General features: G+C 44.1%; 1 protein-coding gene across 1 annotated transcript in view; it reads left to right on the top strand.

Moving 5' to 3' along the window:
• The first annotated feature begins 3,274 nt into the window (after positions 1–3,274).
• The window catches only part of TTC39A (tetratricopeptide repeat domain 39A), a 115,257-nt gene continuing 96,390 nt past the window's right edge, over positions 3,275–22,141 (top strand). The window contains exon 1 of the mRNA XM_089684462.1: positions 3,275–3,654. Within this exon, the coding sequence (XP_089540588.1) occupies positions 3,632–3,654 (23 nt within the window). The 5' untranslated portion in view covers positions 3,275–3,631. The remainder of the gene's footprint in view (positions 3,655–22,141) is intronic.

The raw sequence follows: 22,141 nt of genomic DNA, 5'->3' as shown, positions 1-22,141 counted from the left end.
GCTTCGGGCATTAAAATGCTCTCGTGGTGGTGGTCTCCTCGTGGGTTATCGGAGAGCACTCACATCGTGCTCTCCGACGCCGCCATGTTTAGGCTCCTCCCCCCCACGACTGTGCCACAGCATTTCAATCGAGTTGAGGTCAGGACTCTGACTGGGCCACTCCAGAAGGCGTATTCTGTGCTGTTGCAGCCATTGTTTAGTTGAATTACTTGTATGCTTTGGGTCATTGTCCTGTTGCATCACCCATCCTCTGCGGAGCTTCAGTTGGCGGACAGATGGTCGTACGTTTTCCTGCAAAATGTCTTGATAAACTCTGGAATTCATTTTCCCATCAATGACAACAATCCGTCCAGGCCCTGAGGCAGCAAAGCAGCCCCAAACCATGATGCTCCCTCCGCCATGTTTTACAGTGGGGATGAGGTTTTGATGTTGGTGTGCTGTGCCTTTTTTTCTCCACACATAGTGTTGTGTGTTCTTCCCAAACAACTCAATCTTGGTTTCATCTGTCCACAGTATATTTTGCCAGTAGTGCTGTGGAACATCCAGGTGCTCTTTTGCAAACTTCAAACGTGCTGCAATATTCTTTTTGGACAGCAATGGCTTCCTCTGTGGTGTCCTCCCATGTACTCCATTCTTGTTTAATGTTTTCCTTATTGTAGATGTGTCAACAAAAATGTTAGCGTGTGCCAGAGATTTCTGTAGGTCTTTAGCTGACACTCTGGGATTCTTCTTTACCTCATGCAGCATTCTGCGCTGTGCTCTTGCAGTCATTTTTACAGGACGACCTCGCCTAGGGAGAGTAGCAACAGTGCTAAACTTTCTCCATTTGTAGACAGTCTGTCTTACCATGGATACATGAACATCAAGCCTTTTGGAGATACTTTTGTAACCCTTTCCAGCTTCATGCAAGTCAACAATTCTTGATCGTAGGTCTTTTGAGAGCTCTTTTCTGCGAGGCATGGTTCACATCAGACAGTGCTTCTTGAAACCAGTAAACCCAAAACAGGTGTGTGTTTTTTAAGGTCAGGACAGCTGTCAGCAACACATCCAATATCATCACACTGATTGGAGTCAAGGTTGGCTCACTCCTGGCTCCAATTAGCTCTGGGAGAAGTCATTAAGCTAGGGCCTCACATACTTTTTCCTCTCTGCACTGTGAATCTTTACATGTTATGTGCAATTAAACCATGGCAACATCTAATGTTTGTGTAGTATTATGTTCAGCAGACTGTGTTCTTCTATTGTTGTGACTTAGATGACGTTCAGAGCACATTTTATGCCCAATTCATGCAAAACTCCACGTAATCCCAAGGGGTTCACATACTTTTTCTTGCAACTGTATCACATAAAATCCTAAAATACATTTATGTTTTTGGTTGTAACATGACAAAATGTGGAAAATTTCAAGGGGTATGAATACTTTTTCAAGGCACTGTATGTGCCATATTTTTGGGATCCCCTTGGAAGCTGGAAATCACTGTGGTAGGTACTGCTACTCCAGTGATCTCTGCTAACTTCCAGGTCCCGTGCAGAGTGGCTGAGACCAGTAAAATAGCTGCAGTAGGAGCAGGGTTGGGACAAGGGGTGGGCAGAAGAGGCCTCTGGGGATTATTATTGTGTAAACTGGCACCAATGCTGGGGATTATTATTGTGTAAACTGGCATCAATGCTGGGGGTTATAATTGTCTGAACTGGCAACAATCCTGGGGGTTATTATTGTGTAAAGTGCAGCAATGCTAAGGATTATTATTTAAAATGGCACCAATGCTCAGGGTTATTATTATGTAAACTGGCACCAATGCTCAGGGTTATTATTATGTAAACTGGCACCAATGCTCAGGGTTATTATGTAAACTGGCACCAATGCTGGGGGTTATAATTGTTTGAACTGGCACCAATGCTGTGGGTTAAAGTTCTTTTGGCTGTACTTATTCTGTGCATCACAGAAGTGTAGTTCGTTCTGCACTCCTCTGACCCCTTTTCAGCTGACAGTGGGCTGAAGCCCGCGGTTGGCAGATGTCACTCAGCCGGTCCAGGCTTGGGAAAGATCCCAACTTTAAAGTTGGGATCCACCCTAGAGTCTGGAGCGGCACCTGGGTCAGCCTCTCAGCGATCCTCTGAGATCCTGAGCCAGCTGTGAGAACTCAGCGATCAGCGGTCATGTCTCACACTTAAAGCTGGCGGGGGGACAGATTCAGCATCGAACCAATACTGCATCCACCTAGGTAAGTATAATTTGGGGGAAAAAAAACAGACCCCATACTTCTCTTTTAATATTGTTTAAACTCAGGGCAATGCTAGAGAGTATCACTGCAGAAATGGGTTATTATTGTGGAAACAAGCGCCAATGCTGGGGGGTTAGTTTTGTGCAAACTCATGAGGTTATTATTGTGCCCACTGGTATTGGTAGGGGGGGGTTTGCATTTTGGCCTTTTCACTCTGGGCACTGGATCACCTTGTCCCGGCACTGATTGGGAGTGCTGTATAGTGTGGAATGGGGAATCTGTTCGTTTTTTGTTGTTCAGTCCACAGGGCCATGTGTATGACCAGTGTAAATTGAGGAATTCGACCATGTTTCATGTTCCACCCTAAATATGAGTATAACATGAAACATGGTCTCAGTAGTGAATTATGACTTTAAATAAAGTGAATGCTCCCTGAGCTTTGTGCATAAGGTTTCTAGCAAAAAAGCATGCAGATGATTGGGTATGCAGATGATTGGGCATGCAGATGATTGGGCAAGCATGCAGATGATTGGGCATGCAGATGATTGGGCATGCAGATGATTGGGCAAGCATGCAGATGATTGGGCATGCAGATGATTGGGCATGCAGATGACTGGGTATGCAGATGATTGGGTATGCAGATGATTGGGCAGGTATGCAGATGACTGGGTATGCAGATGATTGGGCAAGCATGCAGATGACTGGGTATGCAGATGATTGGGTATGCAGATGATTGGGCAAGCATGCAGATGACTGGGTATGCAGATGATTGGGCAAGCATGCAGATGACTGGGTATGCAGATGATTGGGTATGCAGATGACTGGGTATGCCAAGTGAACACAGGTTCATATTATTTACTAACATTCACTTTACAAAGTGCACAGCCTGTACTCCTTTAGTAACTCCTCCCCAGGGTCTCCATTGCTTGTAAGTGCTCAGCCTGCCCCCTCCCTTAGTAAATCATTTTCCCCCAGTGTGATCTGTGTGTCCTGCTGCTCTAATCTGGTATATGCTCAGCCTGATCACTTGTTGCAGGAGGAGTTCCAGCACTGAGCATTCTCTGCTACAGACAGTCATCAGTGCAGAGATCAGTCCTCTCCCTGGAGGAGAAGTGACTCCAGTCCTTCCAGTGCTGGTGATGTCTGGGTATCATTAGGCGGGCAGTTATCTTCTCTGATCCCAGGAGCTTGCACTCTGCAGCACACAGCTGACGTTGTCAGGTCTGGAAGGCTGTCTGCGGGATCGGGTAGCTGAAGGTATCTGCCAATCAGAGAGCTAGGAGAGGGCAGAGCCAGCCCTGCCCAGAGCCTGTGTGACTGTCACTTGTCCCCGAGCTGCTGCTGCTGTGTGTGTGTCTGTGAGCTCCGGAGGTCTGGGGAGATTTGTGCTGACTGCCAGCTGCAGCATGTCCAGAGACACAGGTGGAGGGTGAGTATGACACCTACACTCTGATTTATGACTTCCCATAGGGGGGGACCTGATCATCTCCAGTCCTGACCAATGGGACTGTGTGCTGCCAACACCTGCTGCCACTGAAGGGGTTAATCAGAGTTGTATTTCTTGCACTGTGTTACAGGTAGAATTGTCTGTATTGAAAGCATGCCAGTTGCTTGTTTCTGATCAGAGCCAGCAATCCTTGATCATTTTTTTTTCCACCGTACTGATCCCTTTTGCATGATCAAATTTAAAGATGACGGTCGGTCGAGTTGTGAAATTCTGCTTACCAACCGAGCGATTTGTCAGAAGTGCGTCAGAATTTCTATGTTTTCATGTGGGGCTCATTCACATCCGAGCGATGTGCTGTCACTTGTTGCACTGTAGAAACTCTTCTTTGGGGCAGGATGGCGCATTTTTAACCCCATAAATGTAAAGCGAGGGAACACCTGAAAAATGTGCGTAACACACGTTTGGATGTTGGCAGCCAGTCTCCTCCTCACAGTAAAACGCTTATGTCTGAAAATATGTAAAAAAATATGTGTAAAAATGCACATAAAGGAGAAGCTTCAGAAACACCCGAAGAAGCCAACGTTAAAATGCAAACCTTGCCTTCTGGTGTATGGAGCAAATGAGTGTGAATCAATCACTTTAAATATTTCATCCATGGAAAGTAATTCATGCTGGCAAAATTCATGGCTTTGATACGTCAATTAAAACAGCTAAATGGAACCCCAGTCGCAAAACCTGGTGTGCGATCAACCATCGCTGCGTTATTTCCCAAGTCGGTATGCATTTTGCTGTGCCGGCTCGTCTGCACATGTGTGATCGGTATTTAGCATGTGAGTTAACCCTTCGTGGCGTCTGCAGGACACTGAATTAGGCTGAGGCAGACAAATCGCACTTAAAACTTAGCCTGCGTGCGGATAAACCCTGAAGGGATGGAACAGAAAACTCTTTTATCTTATTGCTTGTGTCTGGAATATGCAGATGTTAGGGAACCAGAAATGTCCCCAATTACCTGAATATAAAATATGTGTGAGAAGCCATCAGGATATAATTGGAATAAGATGCATATTAGTTGTCAGCGGATGTGACTTGGCCCAGTCCTAATACGCAAAATCTATTGCCGTTGTCTGATTTTGCTGGCACTATGCTGTTCACTGTTTTATTTTTTATTATTTATTGCAGGTATTTATATGGCACTGACAATTCATGTAGTACTTTACATATATATTGTACGTCCACATCAATACCTGCCCTCAAGTAAGCGCTTACAATTAAAGGTCCCTACCTCACATGCATACATTCATATACTAAGGTCAATTTAGACTGGAACCACTTAAAGGAGAAGTAGGGCCACAGCTCTTTTGGTCCTACTTCTCCTTTGGATCACAGGAGTGCACTTAGTTCCATTTTGAGCCAACAGAGGGCTAAAGGCAGCTGTCAGCTGACATCACTCAGCTGGTCCAGGCTCTGGAAAGATCCTGACCAGCAGCTGGCTCAGCTTCTCAGTGAGCTGCTGAGAGGCTTGAGCCACCCACTCCCAGCCCGGCACTCCAGTGAGTGCTGGAGGGGCAGAGCAGAGAGTCGGTGACTGACAGCCACTGGCTCTCTTCTTACTGAAAACCTAGAACTGAGTTATCAGCAGTCTATGATCACTCAGTTATGGGTCTTAGAGGCGGCGCGAGACATCTGCTGCATCGGACAGATGCTGCAACCACCCAAGTGACTATTTTTTTTTTTTTTACCCAAACTTCTTTTTTAACCTTACCAGCATGTCTTTGGAGTGTAGGAGGAAACTTGGAGAAACCCCATGCAAGCACAGGGAGAACATGCAAACTCCATGCAGCTAGTATGATGGTTGCTGTTCGAACTGAGGACCCCAGTGCTGCAAGGCTGAAGTTATTAGTCTTGAATAAAAAATGCCTTTGTCCAGAGTTAAATTATAAAGATAAATAGATGCAGAAGCTGAATATACATGTTACCTTCTAATTAAACAATCTTGCTTGGATTATTATTATATTATTATACAGTATTTATAAAGCGCCAATAGTTCGCTCATGCTATGTGAGTGTCTACGGCAGTCATTCTCAACCTAGATCTATGGAACCAAGAATTCCTCAAGAGGTTCCTGGAGCATCAAGCAGTAATGGATTGGCTTCCTACAAGGTGCCTGCATAGTCCCATGGCCAATGTCACTTAGGCCAAAGGATTGACACCAGTGGAGCCTTTTGTTGTATTTAGCGGGGGGGAGGGGCTTAAATGATCCACATTGGGTGTCAAATATTTAAGGTGCTCCATTTGCTTTATTTATTATTAATTGTTAAATCTTCATCTTACTGATCATACTAATGTACTGCTACCTATAACATAGCACATTTTAGCAGGTCTTGCCTGAGACCTGAAAGTTATTTCCAGGGTTCCTCTAGTAAAGAGATTGAGAAAAGCTGGTCTATTGGATATGAATTGAATGTGTTTTTGGGAAGGTTCTGCATAGTAATGCGTAAAGGAGGTTGCACAGTCAGGATGTAATGTATATGGCCACCTTTAATGAGAAGTTGTAGTACATCCATTTCACACCATACCAGGTTGCTCACAGTTCATGCAGGATGCTGTAGTAAATTGTTGGATGGTGCCACCATACAGTCATAGAAAAATAAGGATCTTCAGCAGCACATTTTGGTATAGTTTCACATAAAGTAATAGGTATCACAAGCCAACATTTTTGGGACCTTGCCAGATACCTTTTTCATGGACAAATGATGCATCACTCTGCCTTGAAAAAGGGATCATGTAAGGTCCTGAAATGTTGGCTTGTGATACCGGTTTGTATGTGAATAACAGACAAGAGTATCACTGTACCCAGGTATGCTGGAAAAGATCCCTAGTTTCCTATGGCCTAATTTTGTGACTTTCTAGGAAATTATTCCCTAGTGTTATTTCTGATATAGGGGCATGGTTTAAAGTAACATTCGTAAAATTCCAGGCTAAACCTAACTGGTCCTAGAAATGCTACCCCCCCCTCCCCTTTCTAACACCGATTATGACTGATGTGTATAAGAAAGATATACAGGGTGTCCTAAAAGTCTTCATATGTGAGAAAAATTCACAGACTCATATTATGAGTAGGGAAGAAAACTTTGTGTAGAAAGAGGTGGCCAACACATACATAATATTTTGTAAATCTTTTGTAATGAATAATTTGTAGATAAAGGTACATTTAGCTACAATTTCCCATTTTCCCCATGTATGGCAACTTTTTGGACACCCTTACCTATTTTAGCACACTCCAGTCCAGTCACGTGTTTCAGCTCTCCCTGTGTTAGTCAATGGTGGCTGCAAGGGAAAGGAGGGAATGTTGACAATGGATGGACCATAAGAGCCTATAGGTGACGTCACCGCCCCAGCCATTCCCAGCTGTTGTCAAGTGCTATCTCCTCTCTCTGGCTGACACGGGATCGCATGACCGGATTAGAAAGGGCTGAAATAGGTAAGAATAAACATCTTTCTTACACATTGAATTCTACTTTAAATAAAGTGAGTAAATCTACAAAACATTGTGGTAACTACTTTGTTGTTTCTATTGTAATCGCTATTTTCCTAAAGATGATGCCAACTGACATAATGAGTGGAAATCTTAAAATGAGACGAGAGGGATTAAAGAGTAACTACAGCTGCAAACATAAAACCTCATCACCTTCTTCATCAGATTGTGAAATAGGAGGACGGAGGCCTCAGGTTCAGCCATCATTGATTCTCACCAGGGGTGGACTGACAACTCATGGGGCCCCCGGGCAATAGGGGATCATGGGGCCCCTGTGTCCTTGCCCAAACACAAAAAAGCCTATGAAAAAGGTACCAGGGGCATCTCATGGGGCCCCCTACTGACCCCGGGCCCTCGGGCAGTGCCCGAGTTTCCAAATGGTCAGTCTGCCCCTGATTCTCACTGTAATATCTTGCCCTGGACAGGACAGCATTTACATCCTGCAGAGTCTTCCCGCAAAATCACACTGAATGTACAAGTTACATATGTCATCCTATGTACTGTACTGGAACAGTAATGTTTTCTATACATGGCTTTTCAGAGGATTTATGGGGGCATCGCAGGCAGGGCAAGGACAAGGGGTAGGCAGAGGAGTCAGCTGCCTTTGGCACAAAGGAGGGGGAAGAGGAAGGACAAAGTTACCCAATGTTTCAGAAGTAGTTCATAGCTCACGGAAGGAGCATTTTGATCTTTTATTGCCTTTGGTGCTAATAAACCTTGTCCCGTCGCTGACTGCTGGATTAAAAGTTAGACATTGCAAGGGTTCAGATTCACAGGTAAGGTCTTAGTGCCCTCAGGCATCTGAATCTTTCAGTGTGCCTCCAGACAGAAGAGGTTGCATTATATGATCATTTTTAGCATTTATAGAGGACCATGTTACAGACACCTCCATCACCAACTTATCCAGGGAAAAGAAATCAATCTGACAAAGTTTTCCATTCCCTGCAGTTCATTTTTCCCCCCATTAAGCTTTGGCTTAGGGTCTTTGCTAGTACTCCTTACAATTTTGTTTAATCAAAGGAAGGTCCATCCAGTGCCTATGAGCACCTCGAACATTCACTGTCTAATCCTATTTTACAATTCAATGAGGAACACAGGGGTAAGTTGAATAAAGGTTTTTATTGGAAACTGCAATTACTTTTTAAGAAGTCCTTTTATTAAACACTCTAAGATTGGAGAACTAGATTTGAACTATGCTTGATGGCCTGAGTTCTCAGTTGTCAGCTGTCCTTGGTATCCAGGGACAGTCCCTAGCTTTGAAGCTGTGTCCTTGTTTTTCCTCTGGAAATGTCCTAGTTTTTTTTAATCTGTCAAGCAGCTGACAATAATTTACGTTATTTGTTTTTTTTTTTTTTTAATTCATAGTGGAACTATGAGCAAAATGACATCTATGCTGTAGTCTAGCACAATTTTCATAATGTATAACTTAACGCAGGCATTTACTATTGCCTGTTCATCCTGGCAGTAGATCCAGTATTTTTTCATTTCCTGTAACAGAGTGGCAATATTTGTTCTGTGGTGAAAAACATGGCAATGTTGTCACCCCGTGGACAAAGTTGTCATGGATGGACATTTAGTTTTAAATGGAAGGGCCACAAAAAAGCCCGGTGTGGCACGTCAAGGTGTTATCAGACATATTCTAACTGGGGTTTTTTGTAGTATTGGTGCAGTAAAGGCTTCTTTCTGGCAACTCGACCATGCAGGTAATTTTTGTTCAAGTATTGTAGTATTGTGCTCCTTACAAAAAAAAACACCCCATATTTTTCCAAAGCAGCCTGTATTTTTTCTTGAGGTTACCTGTGAGTTTTTCTTTGTATTCCGAACAATTCTTCTGGCAGTTGTGGCTGCAACCTTTCTTGGTCTTCCTGAACTTGGCTTGGTATCAAGAGATCCCTGAACTTCCAACTTCTTAATGAGTGTTTGAACAGTACTGACTGGCATATTCAAGGCTTCGGATATCTTTTTATATCCTTTTACATCTTTATAAAGTTCCAGTACCTTTTTATGCAGGTCTATTGACAGTTTTTTTCTGCTCCCCATGGCTCAGTATCTAGCCTGTTCAGCGCATCCACTAAGCTAATAAACTCACTATTTATACACAGACACTAATTGCAATTTAGAAAGCCACAGATGAGTGAAATTAACCTTTATTTTTCCATTTTTACCTGTGTTTGTCACCTTTTGTGTCTGTACCAAGGCCAGACATTCCGGGGGGAAACTTTGATAAGGACTATTTTGGTGATTTCTGTTATTATTATGATTTAAAAAGGAGCCAGAGGACTATTTTATGCGATAATAAATGGCTTCATATGGTCACTATCTTTAAACTAGAAAAGCTACAATTTCTGGGGAAATTGTGTGACGTGTTCTTGCCTCCACCAGTAGTCTACAACTGGAGTGGTCGCAGTTTAGAAATTGCCCTTCAAATTTGAGGTGGCTAGAGTGCAGTTTCAATGAATGTCAATGGGCGGAGTGACAAACAAATGGTCATATTGTGAAAACTGTCAGGACTATGGCTTAGCCGTGGACATTTTTAGTGGCAGCAGGGATAGCTGAACGTTTTGATATAAGATTTGTGTAGGTGGGCTTGAAAATGAGGGAGTGATGGCAGTTTAGAAATCATGTCCTGATTTTTCAGCTCACACTCTAGCTTTTGTCAGCTCCCGCTCTAATTTTGAACATTCCGCCATTCATTCCTATGGGACCAATTTCACCACAAAAACGCCGATATTTCGTGAACCATTTGGCAAAACGTTCGACAAAGTAACAGCACTCCAATCGGGAACAATCCGCACGTTTCGGTATATTACTGTCTATGTAGTGTAAAAACTGTGGGAGGAGTTAGGGTGGTAAATTTGGCTATAATAACAATATATATGTGAGATAACAGTAAGTGGTCTTGCCATGCAAGAACACTTAATAAAAGACAGTTTTTTGGCATGATCAGTCATATTGTCAATATAAATGCCAAAATGTCACCATTTCTGCCAGGGTATGCAAACATTTGAGCACAACTACATATCTTGAGATCCTTGTAAGAGAAAAAATTTGTTTTCCTGGTCTGTAGAGCTGCTGTGACACAACACAAGAATGAATGAAGATCTTCCTTTATTTTTCTGTGTGACTCACAACCAAAAAGGCTGCATGTAGTTTTTGAAGGTGGATGATTACCATATACACTTTCACTATTCTCCAATTTTTGGACCAACATACTGGAAGACATTTTTACTAAAGCTACAAACTTTTGCTATGTAAAAATACATTTTTTTATTTTTTTTTCCTCAGGCATACAGTGGGGCAAAAAAGTATTTAGTCAGCCACCAATTGTGCAAGTTTTCCCACTTATAAAGATGAGAGAGGCCTGTAATTGGCATCATAGGTAGACCTCAACTATGAGAGACAAAATGAGAAAAAAAATCCAGACAATCACATTGGCTGATTTGGAAAGAATTTATTTGCAAATTATGGTGGAAAATAAGTATTTGGTCAATATCAAAAGTTCATCTCTACTTTGTTGTATATCCTTTGTTGGCAATGACAGAGGTCAAACGTTTCCTGTAAGTCTTCACAAGGTTGGCACACACTGTTGCTGGTATGTTGGCCCATTCCTCCATGCAGATCTCCTCTAGAGCAGTGATGTTTTGGGGCTGTCGCTGGGCAACACGGACTTTCAACTCCCTCCAAAGGTTTTCTATGGGGTTGAGATCTGGAGACTGGCTAGGCCACTCTAGGACCTTGAAATGCTTCTTACGAAGCCACTCCTTCGTTGCCCGGGCGGTATGTTTGGGATCATTGTCATGTTGGAAGACCCAGCCACGTTTCATCTTCAATGCCCTTGCTGATGGAAGGAGGTTTGCACTCAAAATCTCACGATACATGGCCCCATTCATTCTGTCCTGTACATGGATCAGTCGTCCTGGTCCCTTTGTGGAGAAACAGCCCCAAAGCATGATGTTGCCACCCCCATGCTTCACAGTAGGTATGGTGTTCTTTGGATGCAACTCAGCATTCTCTCTCCTCCAGACACGACGAGTTGTGTTTCTACCAAACAGTTCTATTTTGGTTTCATCTGACCATATGACATTCTCCCAATCCTCTTCTGGATCATCCAAATGCTCTCTAGCAAACTTCAGACGGGCCCAGACATGTACTGGCTTAAGCAGGGGGACACGTCTGGCACTGCAGGATCTGAGTCCCTGACGGCGTAGTGTGTTACTGATGGTAGCCTTTGTTACGTTGGTCCCAGCTCTCTGCAGGTCATTCACTAGGTCCCCCCGTGTGGTCCTGGGATTTTTGCTCACCGTTCTTGTGATCATTTTGACCCCACGGGGTGAGATCTTGCGTGGAGCCCCAGATCGAGGGAGATTATCAGTGGTCTTGTATGTCTTCCATTTTCTAATTATTGCTCCCACAGTTGATTTGTTCACACCAAGCTGCTTGCCTATTGCAGATTCAGTTTTCCCAGCCTAGTGCAGGTCTACAATTTTGTTTCTGGTGTCCTTCGACAGCTCTTTGGTCTTCACAATAGTGGAGTTTGGAGTGTGACTGTTTGAACTTGTTATCAGTATAAAAGACACCTGTCCACAACCTCAAACAGGTGCCATTGATACAGGTAATGAGTGCAGGACAGAGGAGCCTCTTAAAGAAGAAGGTACAGGTTTGTGAGAGCCAGAAATCTTGCTTGTTTGTAGGTGACCAAATACTTATTTTCCACCATAATTTGCAAATAAATTCTTTCCAAACCAGCCAATGTGATTGTCTGGATTTTTTTTCTCATTTTGCCTCTCATAGTTGAGGTCTACCTATGATACCAATTACAGGCCTCTCTCATCTTTTTAGTGGGAGAACTTGCACAATTGGTGGCTGACTAAATACTTTTTTTGCCCCACTGTATATATAGATACTAGGTTAACACTAATGCGGTCTGGGAAATGCCTTGATCCATATATACGTTTCCCGCGCTGCATTCCAATTGCACTGCCCTTGTGATCTGCTGCAGGTATCAATGCAATCCTAGTGACAGGCCAAACACAGGTTGCAAACGCAGTGCGTTTCCCTATACTGGATCACATGGTACATGCATGTCTTTGGTGAGATGTAGTGTGATTTGAGCCCATTCAAAATTAATAAGTTCCTTTGCTTTGACCTGTAATTACCCCAGAGGAACCTTTGAAATAATTTTCAGGTCTCAGGGAATTGTGGCAGAAATCAGTTTACTGGAGGTCAGTGGAAAAAATGCTGCTTACATTGGTGGACAGTGGGAAGAAAGCCTCCCTTACAGTAGTAATCAGAATGCCACCTTTAGACATCTACAAAGAGCATTGGTATCATGCAGCTGACTCTGCCAAGTGGTGGTGGCCCCAGAGCCATGCGAGCACCATTAGTTGGGAGGCCAACCGACCACAGCTGAAGTAATCCTTAGCAACCTGACAAAGCCCTAGGGTTTCACTGAACCTTGGTTTAGAATGGCTGCTGTAAACCTTATGGTTGGCTCTGTAATTCTCTGAATACCCCCAAAATCCAAGCCTATGACAGGCTTGACAGAATCCCATGACAGGAAGCCTCAGTATGATCCATAAGTCCTGTGAAAATGCTATGGAAAAGTGTATGTAAACCCAAAATATCATACAATGCACCTTTACTAATGCTTAGATTGGATGGCTGTATTATTTTTTCATGTATTTATTTCTTCATTTTTATATGGTGATTCTGCTAGTAGCTACTACCTTTCCTAGAGGGACAAAGATTGCTTTCTGTGCATCAACAGAGGAGCAAAGTTGAAACCCCTGAGCTCATTGCTCCCATTTTGAACCACTGACTAATGTGCCAACACTTCAATGTTCAGTCTGTACCAACAGGCATATCACATCATCATTAGGTTGCATGACAGTAAAGCTACCACAGGGCAGGAGAAGAATAACATGGACTTCAAAGTATGAAAAGGGAAGTGTAACTCTCTACCCCAGAAGTGCCTTCTGTTTAGGTCCCAAGATTCTTTCCTCATAGGTACACTAGCAGCTAGGCACACTGCCACAGTCATTCTTCAGGCTCAATGATCAGTCTAGCGATATTCTTTTCTGATGATTTATTGCAGAACTTGAAACTTGGATGGGTACAAGGTACCTGTGGGATACTCCAGCAATTTTTAGCACACAGGATCGGATGCCAGAGGCAAGCAGAAATTTTAGGAGAACTATCTTCCTCCTAACGATTTTGAGCTCAGTCCTTGCAGTAGCAAATGATGGGCTGAGCTACACTGGGGCACTATGAACAATGTTCACCTTCATTGACTCTAAGGCAAGAGGGAATGCAGCAGCACATAGTTGTTGGGATCCGGCACACCGGTCTGTACTCACTAATGTCCTTGGATAATCGGATGCATCCTAATATCTTCCAGACACGTCTCCAGTGAATTCCGCAGTCCAGATCCCCAAGAAGAAGTCCCTAAGTCAGCTCCAACACATTTTAACAGAATAGGCCCCCCTGCTAGCATAGCTAGGACCTTGATGAGCAGTAGAAACCCTTCAGGCTGGGATCTCCTTCTTGTGGACAAGAAGAACTTCTTTGCTCTAGGCTTCAAGATATTTATGCTCCCTCCTAGCCACCTTCTGTGCCCTCTCCCAGGGATATGTTGGGACCACATGAATATTTATACTGTGAATCTGACTCTCCTAGCCCACTTTCTTACAGAACCATCCAGAAGACAGGGGGATGCATTCATCTTACAGCCTGTGAAACTCAGAGAAGGCTAAAGTAATTACAGGCACCTGATTTACAGGAGAGCCAAGAACCTCTGTACATTTACCTAGCTTAGCACCTGTCTAGGAGGGTGCTACGTTATATAACAACTCCTCAACAACTATTTTGCCACTAGGCAAGAAGTTTTGGTTTAGCGTTTAGTTATACTTAAAGTGAAGTTCTACCCAAAAGTGGAAGCTCTGCCTGTTTGCCTCCTCCCCCCTCCACTGCCATGTTTGGCACCTTTTGGGGGTGGGGGCAGATTCCTGGTTTTGACAGGTACCCGTTTCCACTTCCGTCCCAGTTCACGGTGGCGAAGTGAGCTGGAAGTTTGCCCCCCCTCTTTCCTCCTGCAGTCTCCTGTGAACCTTCACAGGTCCCAGAAGACTGCTAGACCAATCTGAATGCGCAGTGTGATTTGCACATGCGCAATGGGCACCCGACAGCGAAGCCACAAGCTGTCACAGCCTGGTGCCAACATTTAAGATGCCGGCGTAGGGCGGAGAAGAGGGAGAGAAGAGATGGTGCTGGTGAGCACGTCACTGGACCCCGAGACAGGTGAGTGTGTGTTTATTAAAAGTCAGCAGCTATAGTTTTTGTAGATTTTGATAAACACAAAAACGGCTGGAACTCCGGCCATAGAAGCTTTGAATCTCAGCTGGTTCAGCAGGAACTGGCTGAGATTCTAACCATGTATGGGCAGGCTGAATGTACCCAAGTTGACCGATCGATCGACCGATTTGGGTCGATTTGAATGTACCCAAGTTGACTGATTTGGGTACAACCAGCCTGCCTGATTTTACACGCGATTATCACTAGCAGCTGTTCTAGCCACTAGCAATAATCACTGTCTTCTCCCAGTGGGCTGACTTGGTGAGGGGGATTCCTCTGTCAGCACTCTTAGGGCTCGTTCACACTTGGCTGTTTTACCAACGCTTGCCAAACGCCCCTATAGCGTTTGGCAAGCGTTGGTCCGGCGTTTGCGGAGCGTTTTTTTAACGCTCGGCAAACGCTCGGCAAACGCCGCATGCGCAGTTTAGTGACGGTTGCTAGGCGTTTGCCGAGCGTTAATAACGCCCCCCAAATGCCTATAATGCAGTTTGAGTGGTGCTACCGCTCTGCAAACACCCCGCAACCGCGTCGCAACCGCACCACAAACGCCAGCCGGGCGTTTGCGGAGCGGCACCATAGACGAGAATAGGAGGCTTTATAGCCTCCTGACTTGACCAGAGGCGTTCGTTTTGCCGCGATGCAAACGCTCCCGTTAGAACAGCACCATGTGATGTAATGTGCAGAATTGGCAGAGGATTTTGGGAAGCGGTAAAAACGCTTCCCAAACGCCTCTCTGCCGCCCGCACACAACGCTAGAGTGAACGTAGCCTAAGTGTTGATGGGGGAATCGTTAATGCAGGAAAGAAATCTGCACCGTCTATAGCCTGCCTTAAAGTCATCTTGTAACGATTTCTATAAAACCTGGATCAAGAAGATTGTTTCATGAACAATTGCTTGTTAATGGAAATTGCTCTTAAAATATTATCAGCCTGCAAAATCTGTCTGCCTGAGGTCAGGATAATTATATCAGTATTTTCATGGAAAATGTTTTATTATCTCTCTGCCACCTCCCTTTGTTTTAGCTGATCATTGAAACTGACAGTATATTTTCTTTGATTAAGCAGAGCCGTTCCAGTGCGGTTCCATTATAAACTCCAGTATTCTGTTTTGATGGAGTACATGGCATAAATGAGCACTGATAATGTCCTTTATCTCTGGCTCATTAATAACATATGCTTGTTGCTGTCCTGGTAACAGCTAATATCCCTGTGCTGTATAGTGGGTGTACGTGGGCGCTCAGAGGAGTAATAAGGGTAGAAGTACATCTCATGATAAAAGCACACTGAGGTCATTTGCTACTTTCATCTCAAAAGATAACAGTAAAAAAAAAATAGTTATTTCTAAATAATGCTTCAAGTGGACTTATCATTCAATCCAAGCTTTCCATGAAATAGTAGAAAACATGTCAGCATTACCAGGTCATATTGGTATTTTAAGTAAAAAGTACTTTTCTTGCCATTGATAAAAAGAGTTTGTGCGCTGCCCCATGTGACCTATAGCATAGGCATCACAGACAAAAAAAAAAGGATGTCCCAGCATCTCTTACCAGCCAGCCTGCAAAACAACTAATTTAACCTTGTCTAACAGTTTGCATTAAAAACAGAAGGTTTTGTTTGCACATATTTGCAAATACATGTATAAGCCGCAGTCCCACGTCAAGGGTCCTCTTTATACTGCGGACCTAACTAATATTTTCAAAGCCTCCATAGTAGAAGCACATGTATAAATGGATTGGTTAAGGACAGGTGTGCCTGGAGGAGCTCATCCTTCCTTAACCACTTGCCTACCAGGCACTTATACCCCCTTCCTTACCAGGCCAATTTTCAGCTTTCAGCGCTGCCGCACTTTGATTGACAATTGCGCGGTCATGCAACATTGTACCCATATGAAATTTTGATAATTTTTTTCTCACAAATAGAGCCTTCTTTTGGTGGTATTTAATCGCCGCTGGGCTCTTTACTTTTTATGCTATAAATAAAAAAAGTGCAAAAAATTTGAAAAAAAAAAAAAAGTTTATTTGTTTCTTTTATAAAATTTTTCAAACAGGCATTTTTTCTCCTTCACTGATGTGCGTTGATGAGGCAGCACTGATGGGCACTGATAGGCGGCACTGATGGGCACTGATAGGCAGCACTAAGGGGCACTGATAGGCAGTACTAATGAGGTGGCACGGATAGGCGGCACTGATAGACAGCACTAATTAGGGGTCACGGATAGGCGGCACTGATATGCAGCACTGATAGGCGGCACTGATGTGCAGCACTGATAGGCGGCACTGATAGGTGACACTGATTATGGGTACTGATAGACGGCACTGACTGGCATCACTGCTGGGCACTGACTGGCGGCACTGACTGGCACAACCCCTGGGCACTGACTGGTGGCACTGACTGGCAGCACTGCTGAGCTGCACTGGTGGGTGGCACTGGTGGGCAGCACTGGTGGGTGGGCACAGGTGGGTGGCACTGGTGGGCACAGGTGGGTGGCACTGGTGGGCACAGGTGGGTGGGCACAGGTGGGTGGCACTGCTGGGCACATGTAGGTGGCACTTCTGGGCACAGGTAGGTGGCACTGCAGAGTGGCACAGGTGGGTGCACTGCTGGGCACAGGTGGGGGCACTGCTGGGCACGGGTGGGCGCAGCTAGTGGGCGCACTGCTGGGCGGAACTTGCGGGTGTCGCTGCTGGGCATCGATCATCAGGGCACTGATCATCAGTGCCCTGATGATCGGTGCCGATCCCCGCTCTGACAACTGCCGGTTCTCGGCAGTACTTTCCTCACGATCTGACAGCGTGAGGAAAGTGCAGCCGAGAACCGGCACTTGCATTTCCCTGTGATCAGCGTGTCATTGGACACCGCTGATCACGTGGTAAAAGGTCGCTGTGATTGGCCTTTTACCACATCACGTGATCAGCTGTGTCCGTAGGAGCGCGCAGGAGAGCACGTTCTGGGAGGACGTCATATGATGTCCACCCAGAACTGGCCGGCCGCGGTGAAGCCGTCATTCGGCTATGCGCGGTCGGCAAGAGGTTAACCACTTCCAGTCCGGACACTTTAACCCCCTTCCAGCCCAGGCCAATTTTCAGCTTTCAGTGCTATCACACTTTGAATGACAATTGCGCGGTTATGCAACACTGTACCCATATGAATTTTTTAGCATTTTTTGAGACAGATAAATATTCACCACTGGAATTTTTTTTTTTTTTTGCCATATAAATGAAAAAGTCCAAAAAGTTTGAAAAAAAGTGTTTTTCTTATACAGTTTTGCAAATAAATAATCTTTCTTCATAAATCATGGCCAAAATTTACTCAGTTATCTTTTTAGTAAAAAAAAAAACCCAACTTGGTCCTAACATGACACATATGGAGTGCTGAATCTTAGCTTGTGTCCAGTAGTAAATGCAAAAAAACCCTCAAAACTATATGGAGATCTTGACTCTTCCCACAAAAGAGGTGCACTTGGATCTGTCCCCTTGCAGTTCCTGAACCTTTTAATTGGTTCTGAGGCTGCCCATTACACTAGGGCAGGGGTCTCCAGACTTTTGAAACAAAGGGCAATTTTACTGGCCTTCAAACTTTACGGGGGCTGGACTGTGGCCAGTGGGAATAGAAAATGCTCTGGCATTGGTGGGAATAAACAATGTCATAGGCTTGGTAGTTGCTGGGAGTAAAAAAACTTACATCATTGGTGTCAGTGGGAGGAATAGAGCCCTTTCTTTGGTGTCAGTGGAAGGAATAGTACCCCAAGGGCCAGATAAAGGCAAGCAAAGGGCCACATCCAGCCCGCGGGCCACAGTTTGTAGACCCCTTCACTAGGGTAATGAATGTCTCTCTGCTTCAACAAGCAAACTCTCCTCCATTTTTTGTTCATCAGATGTGTGTTTATAATGTGTGCAATGATGCTAGAAAAGGGGAGGGGATCTGCTGTTGAGCTGAAAACACCTGAAAAAACGCTCAACAACGATCATTCTCGCTGTTCAGGTGTTTTCCATTGAAGTCTATTGAGGCAACAACGCTCAGATCTGCCTGAAAAGTCATGCAAGTACTTTTTTGAGCAACAGACGACGAAACGCTCATATAGGAACAGGGGCCATAGAAATGAATGGGATTTTGCTTGTTGAGCATTTCTGAGCATCAAGTGTCAAGATGAAAAACGCTCACCTGTGAATGGAGCCTAAAGGACCAAGGTTGTGAATACAATGGTGCCATAGGTCATGGTAAAGCTTAACATTATGAGATAATTTTCCTATAACTTTAGATGCATTGTTTTGAGGTGAGGTTTAACTAAAGCATAGCCCGATTTTATTCATATTTTTTATGTGCTCCCTATAAAGGAGGTTTGCTTTCATTGAAAGTGAAACTAAATCATTCTATCTTTTACAAGCTTCCGTCTTTGCCTAACTTTGTTTGATCTGCAGTTGCCATGGTGCTACTCATGTCATCAGTTCTAACACGAGCCATTTGATGGCTTGACAGTTCAGCTGAGAGCGTAAGCAACTGTGATAGTTGCGTTGAATGTAACTGTTCTGGGAAACTGTTAAATCAGTGGGTATAGTTCCACTTTAGGTAAGGTGAGCATTGCATTCATTTGTTAAAAATTCTATGTATAGTTCAAGTCAAGGGCGGACTGACCATTTGGAAACTTGGGCACTGCCCGAGGGCCCGGGGTCAGTAGGGGGCCCCATGAGATGCCCCTTGTACCTTTTTCATAGGCTTTTTTGAGTTTGGGCAAGAACACAGGGGCCCCATGATCCCCTATTGCCCGGGGGCCCCATGAGCTGTCAGTCCACCCCTGGTTCAAGTATATTCCATATGTGGGCTTTGATTCCTGCTTGGTAGTGCTACTCAGAGACTTCACCTCTCCTTTTCTCAGTGCAAGTTTGGCATTCAGGTCTGACTGTTATATATAAAGTGCTGTCTGTGTGGTTGATATTTTATCTCAGCTGTATATTGGATACCGGAAAAACGTTCTGATACACAATACGTTATATAACCAAAAGGGTGTGGACACCTCTTCAAATTACTAAATTCAGGTGTTTCCAGTAAATAGCATGGTGAAGGTTACAGAATACAAAGACATTTTACACAATAATATGCATGCAACATTGTGGCACCAGTGTGGGGGAGCTCCTTGTCTGCTCCAGCATGGTTGTTCACAAAGGCCGCTTCATAAAGGCATGATTTGCTGTGTCTGGTGTTCAGCAATTCGAGAGGCTCTGACCTGGATGAATTGCCATGCCGATTGTGAGCCAGGTCTTTTTGTCCAACATCAGTACATACAGTGAAGGAGATAAGTATTTGATCCCCTGCTGATTTTGAATGTTTGCTCACTCACAAAGAAATGATCAGTCTAAAAATCGAATGTTCGGTGTATTGTAACACTGAGACAGAATAGCAACACAAAATTCAAAAGAAATGCATGTCTAACAAATGATGCACTGATTTGCATGTTCATGAGGGAAATAAGTCATTCATAATGATTTCTGGCTACCAGGTGTCTTTCATACAGGTAACAAGCTAAGATTAGAAGCAGTCTCTTAAAGGGAGTGCTGCTAATCTCATTTTGTTACCTGTATAAAAGACACCTGTCCACAGGAGCAATCAAAAATGAGATTCCAAACTCTCCACCATTGCAAAGACCAAAGAGCTGTCCAAGGATGTCTGGGACAAGATTGTAGACCTACACAAGGCTGGACTGGGCTACCAAACTATCGCCAAGCAGCTTGGTGAGAAGGTGACAACAGTTGGTGCAATCATTCGCAAATGGAAGAAACACAAAACAACTATCAGTCTCCCTAGGTCTGGTGCACCATGCAAGATCTCACCTCGTGGAGCGTCAATGATCATGAGAACAGTGAGGAATCATCCCAGAACTACACATGAGGATCTTGTCAATTTATCTCCAGGCAACTAGGACCACAGTCACCAAGTAACACACTACACTGACAAGGATTGAAATCCTGTAGTGCCTGCAGGGTCCCTCTGCTCAAGAAAGCACATGTCCAGGCCATCTGAAGTTTGCCACTGAACATCTGAATGATGCAGAGGAGGACTGGTTGAAAGTGTCGTGATCAGATGAGACCAAAATCAAGCTCTTTGACATCAACTCAACTCGCCATGTTTGGAGGAGGAGGAATGCTGTCTATGACCCCAAGAACAGCATCCCAACTGTCAAACATGGTGGTGGAAACATTCTGCTTTAGGGGTGTTTTTCTGCTAAGGGGACAGGACAACTGCACCGCATCAAAGGGACGATGGATGGGGCAATGTACCATCAAATCTTGGGTGACAACCTTCTTCCCTCAGTCAGGACATTGAAAATGGGTCGTGGATGGGTGTTCCAGCATGACAATGACCCAAAACACACAGCCAAGGCAATAAAGGAGTGACTCAAGAAGAAGCAGATTAAGGTTCTGGAGTAGCCTAGCCAGTCTCCAGACCTTAATCCGATTGAAAATCTGTGGAGGGAGCTGAAAGTTCGAGTTTCCAAACGTCAGCCACCAAACCTTAATGACTTTGGAGAGGATCTGACAAGAGGAGTGGGCCAAAATCCCTCCTGAGATGTGTGCAAACCTGGTGGCCAACTACAGGAAACGTCTGACCTCTGTGATTGCCAACAAGGGATTTGCCACCAAGTACTAAGTCATGTTTTGTGAAGAGGATCAAATACTTATTTCCCTCATGAACATGCAAATCATAATTTGTTAGACATGCATTTCTTTTGAATTTTTTGTTGCTATTCTGTCTCTGTGTTACAATACACCTACCATTCGATTTTTAGACTGATCATTTCTTTGTGAGTGGGCAAACATTCAAAATCAGCAGGGGATCAAATACTTATTTCCTTCACTGTATTTCCACAAGTGCTTTTCTGGCCGAAAGAAAACTCCCAAAGATATACTCCAGAATCCAGTGTTTTAACATGAAATTCCTTTTTTTATGTGAGGGGGCTGCAACTGTGTTTCATTTTATGATTGTTATAAATTTTCTAATTCTGAATCATGCAGAAAACCTTCCAAGAAGAGTGGAGTCTGTTATACCTCCGAAAGGTGGGTATGGGTTAACTCCTTATTATTACCCATGGTTTTGATATGGAATGTCCAACAACTCATACAGTATAGGTGTGATAGTCAGTTGTCCATAAACTATTGGCCATATAATATATTTTTGGGAAATAAGCACCAAGTACCCTGTAGTGGATGTATGTTGCATACTGCAAAAGGTTCTGTAATTAATGCTTCAGAATTCCATTGCTCTACATGACTTTCAGAAGCATAGCATGGATTTACAACTGGTTTAAAAATGAACTTTGTATGGAAAACATTTTTAAGGAATCTTCTTCTTATAGAGCAGTATGCTCAACCCATGGCCCGCAGAGCCCTCTGATGTGGCCCTCAACCTAAAAACCAGGGAAGCACAAGTCCTGGGTAGGCAACCCATTGATCGCAATATGGGCTTTCCAACCCACCATCCTGGAGCATCAAAGTGCATCACGCTGGCAGCAGATGAAGTACAGTCAGGTCCATAAATATTGGGACATTGACACAATTCTAACATTTTTGGCTCTATACACCACCACAATGGA

The sequence above is a fragment of the Staurois parvus genome, unplaced genomic scaffold (genome assembly GCF_062004578.1).
Source record: "Staurois parvus isolate SC_StPar_1 unplaced genomic scaffold, SC_StPar_1.0 ptg000347l, whole genome shotgun sequence".
Classification (NCBI taxonomy): Eukaryota; Metazoa; Chordata; class Amphibia; order Anura; family Ranidae; genus Staurois; species Staurois parvus.
This window is presented reverse-complemented; position numbering and strand designations above follow the sequence as displayed.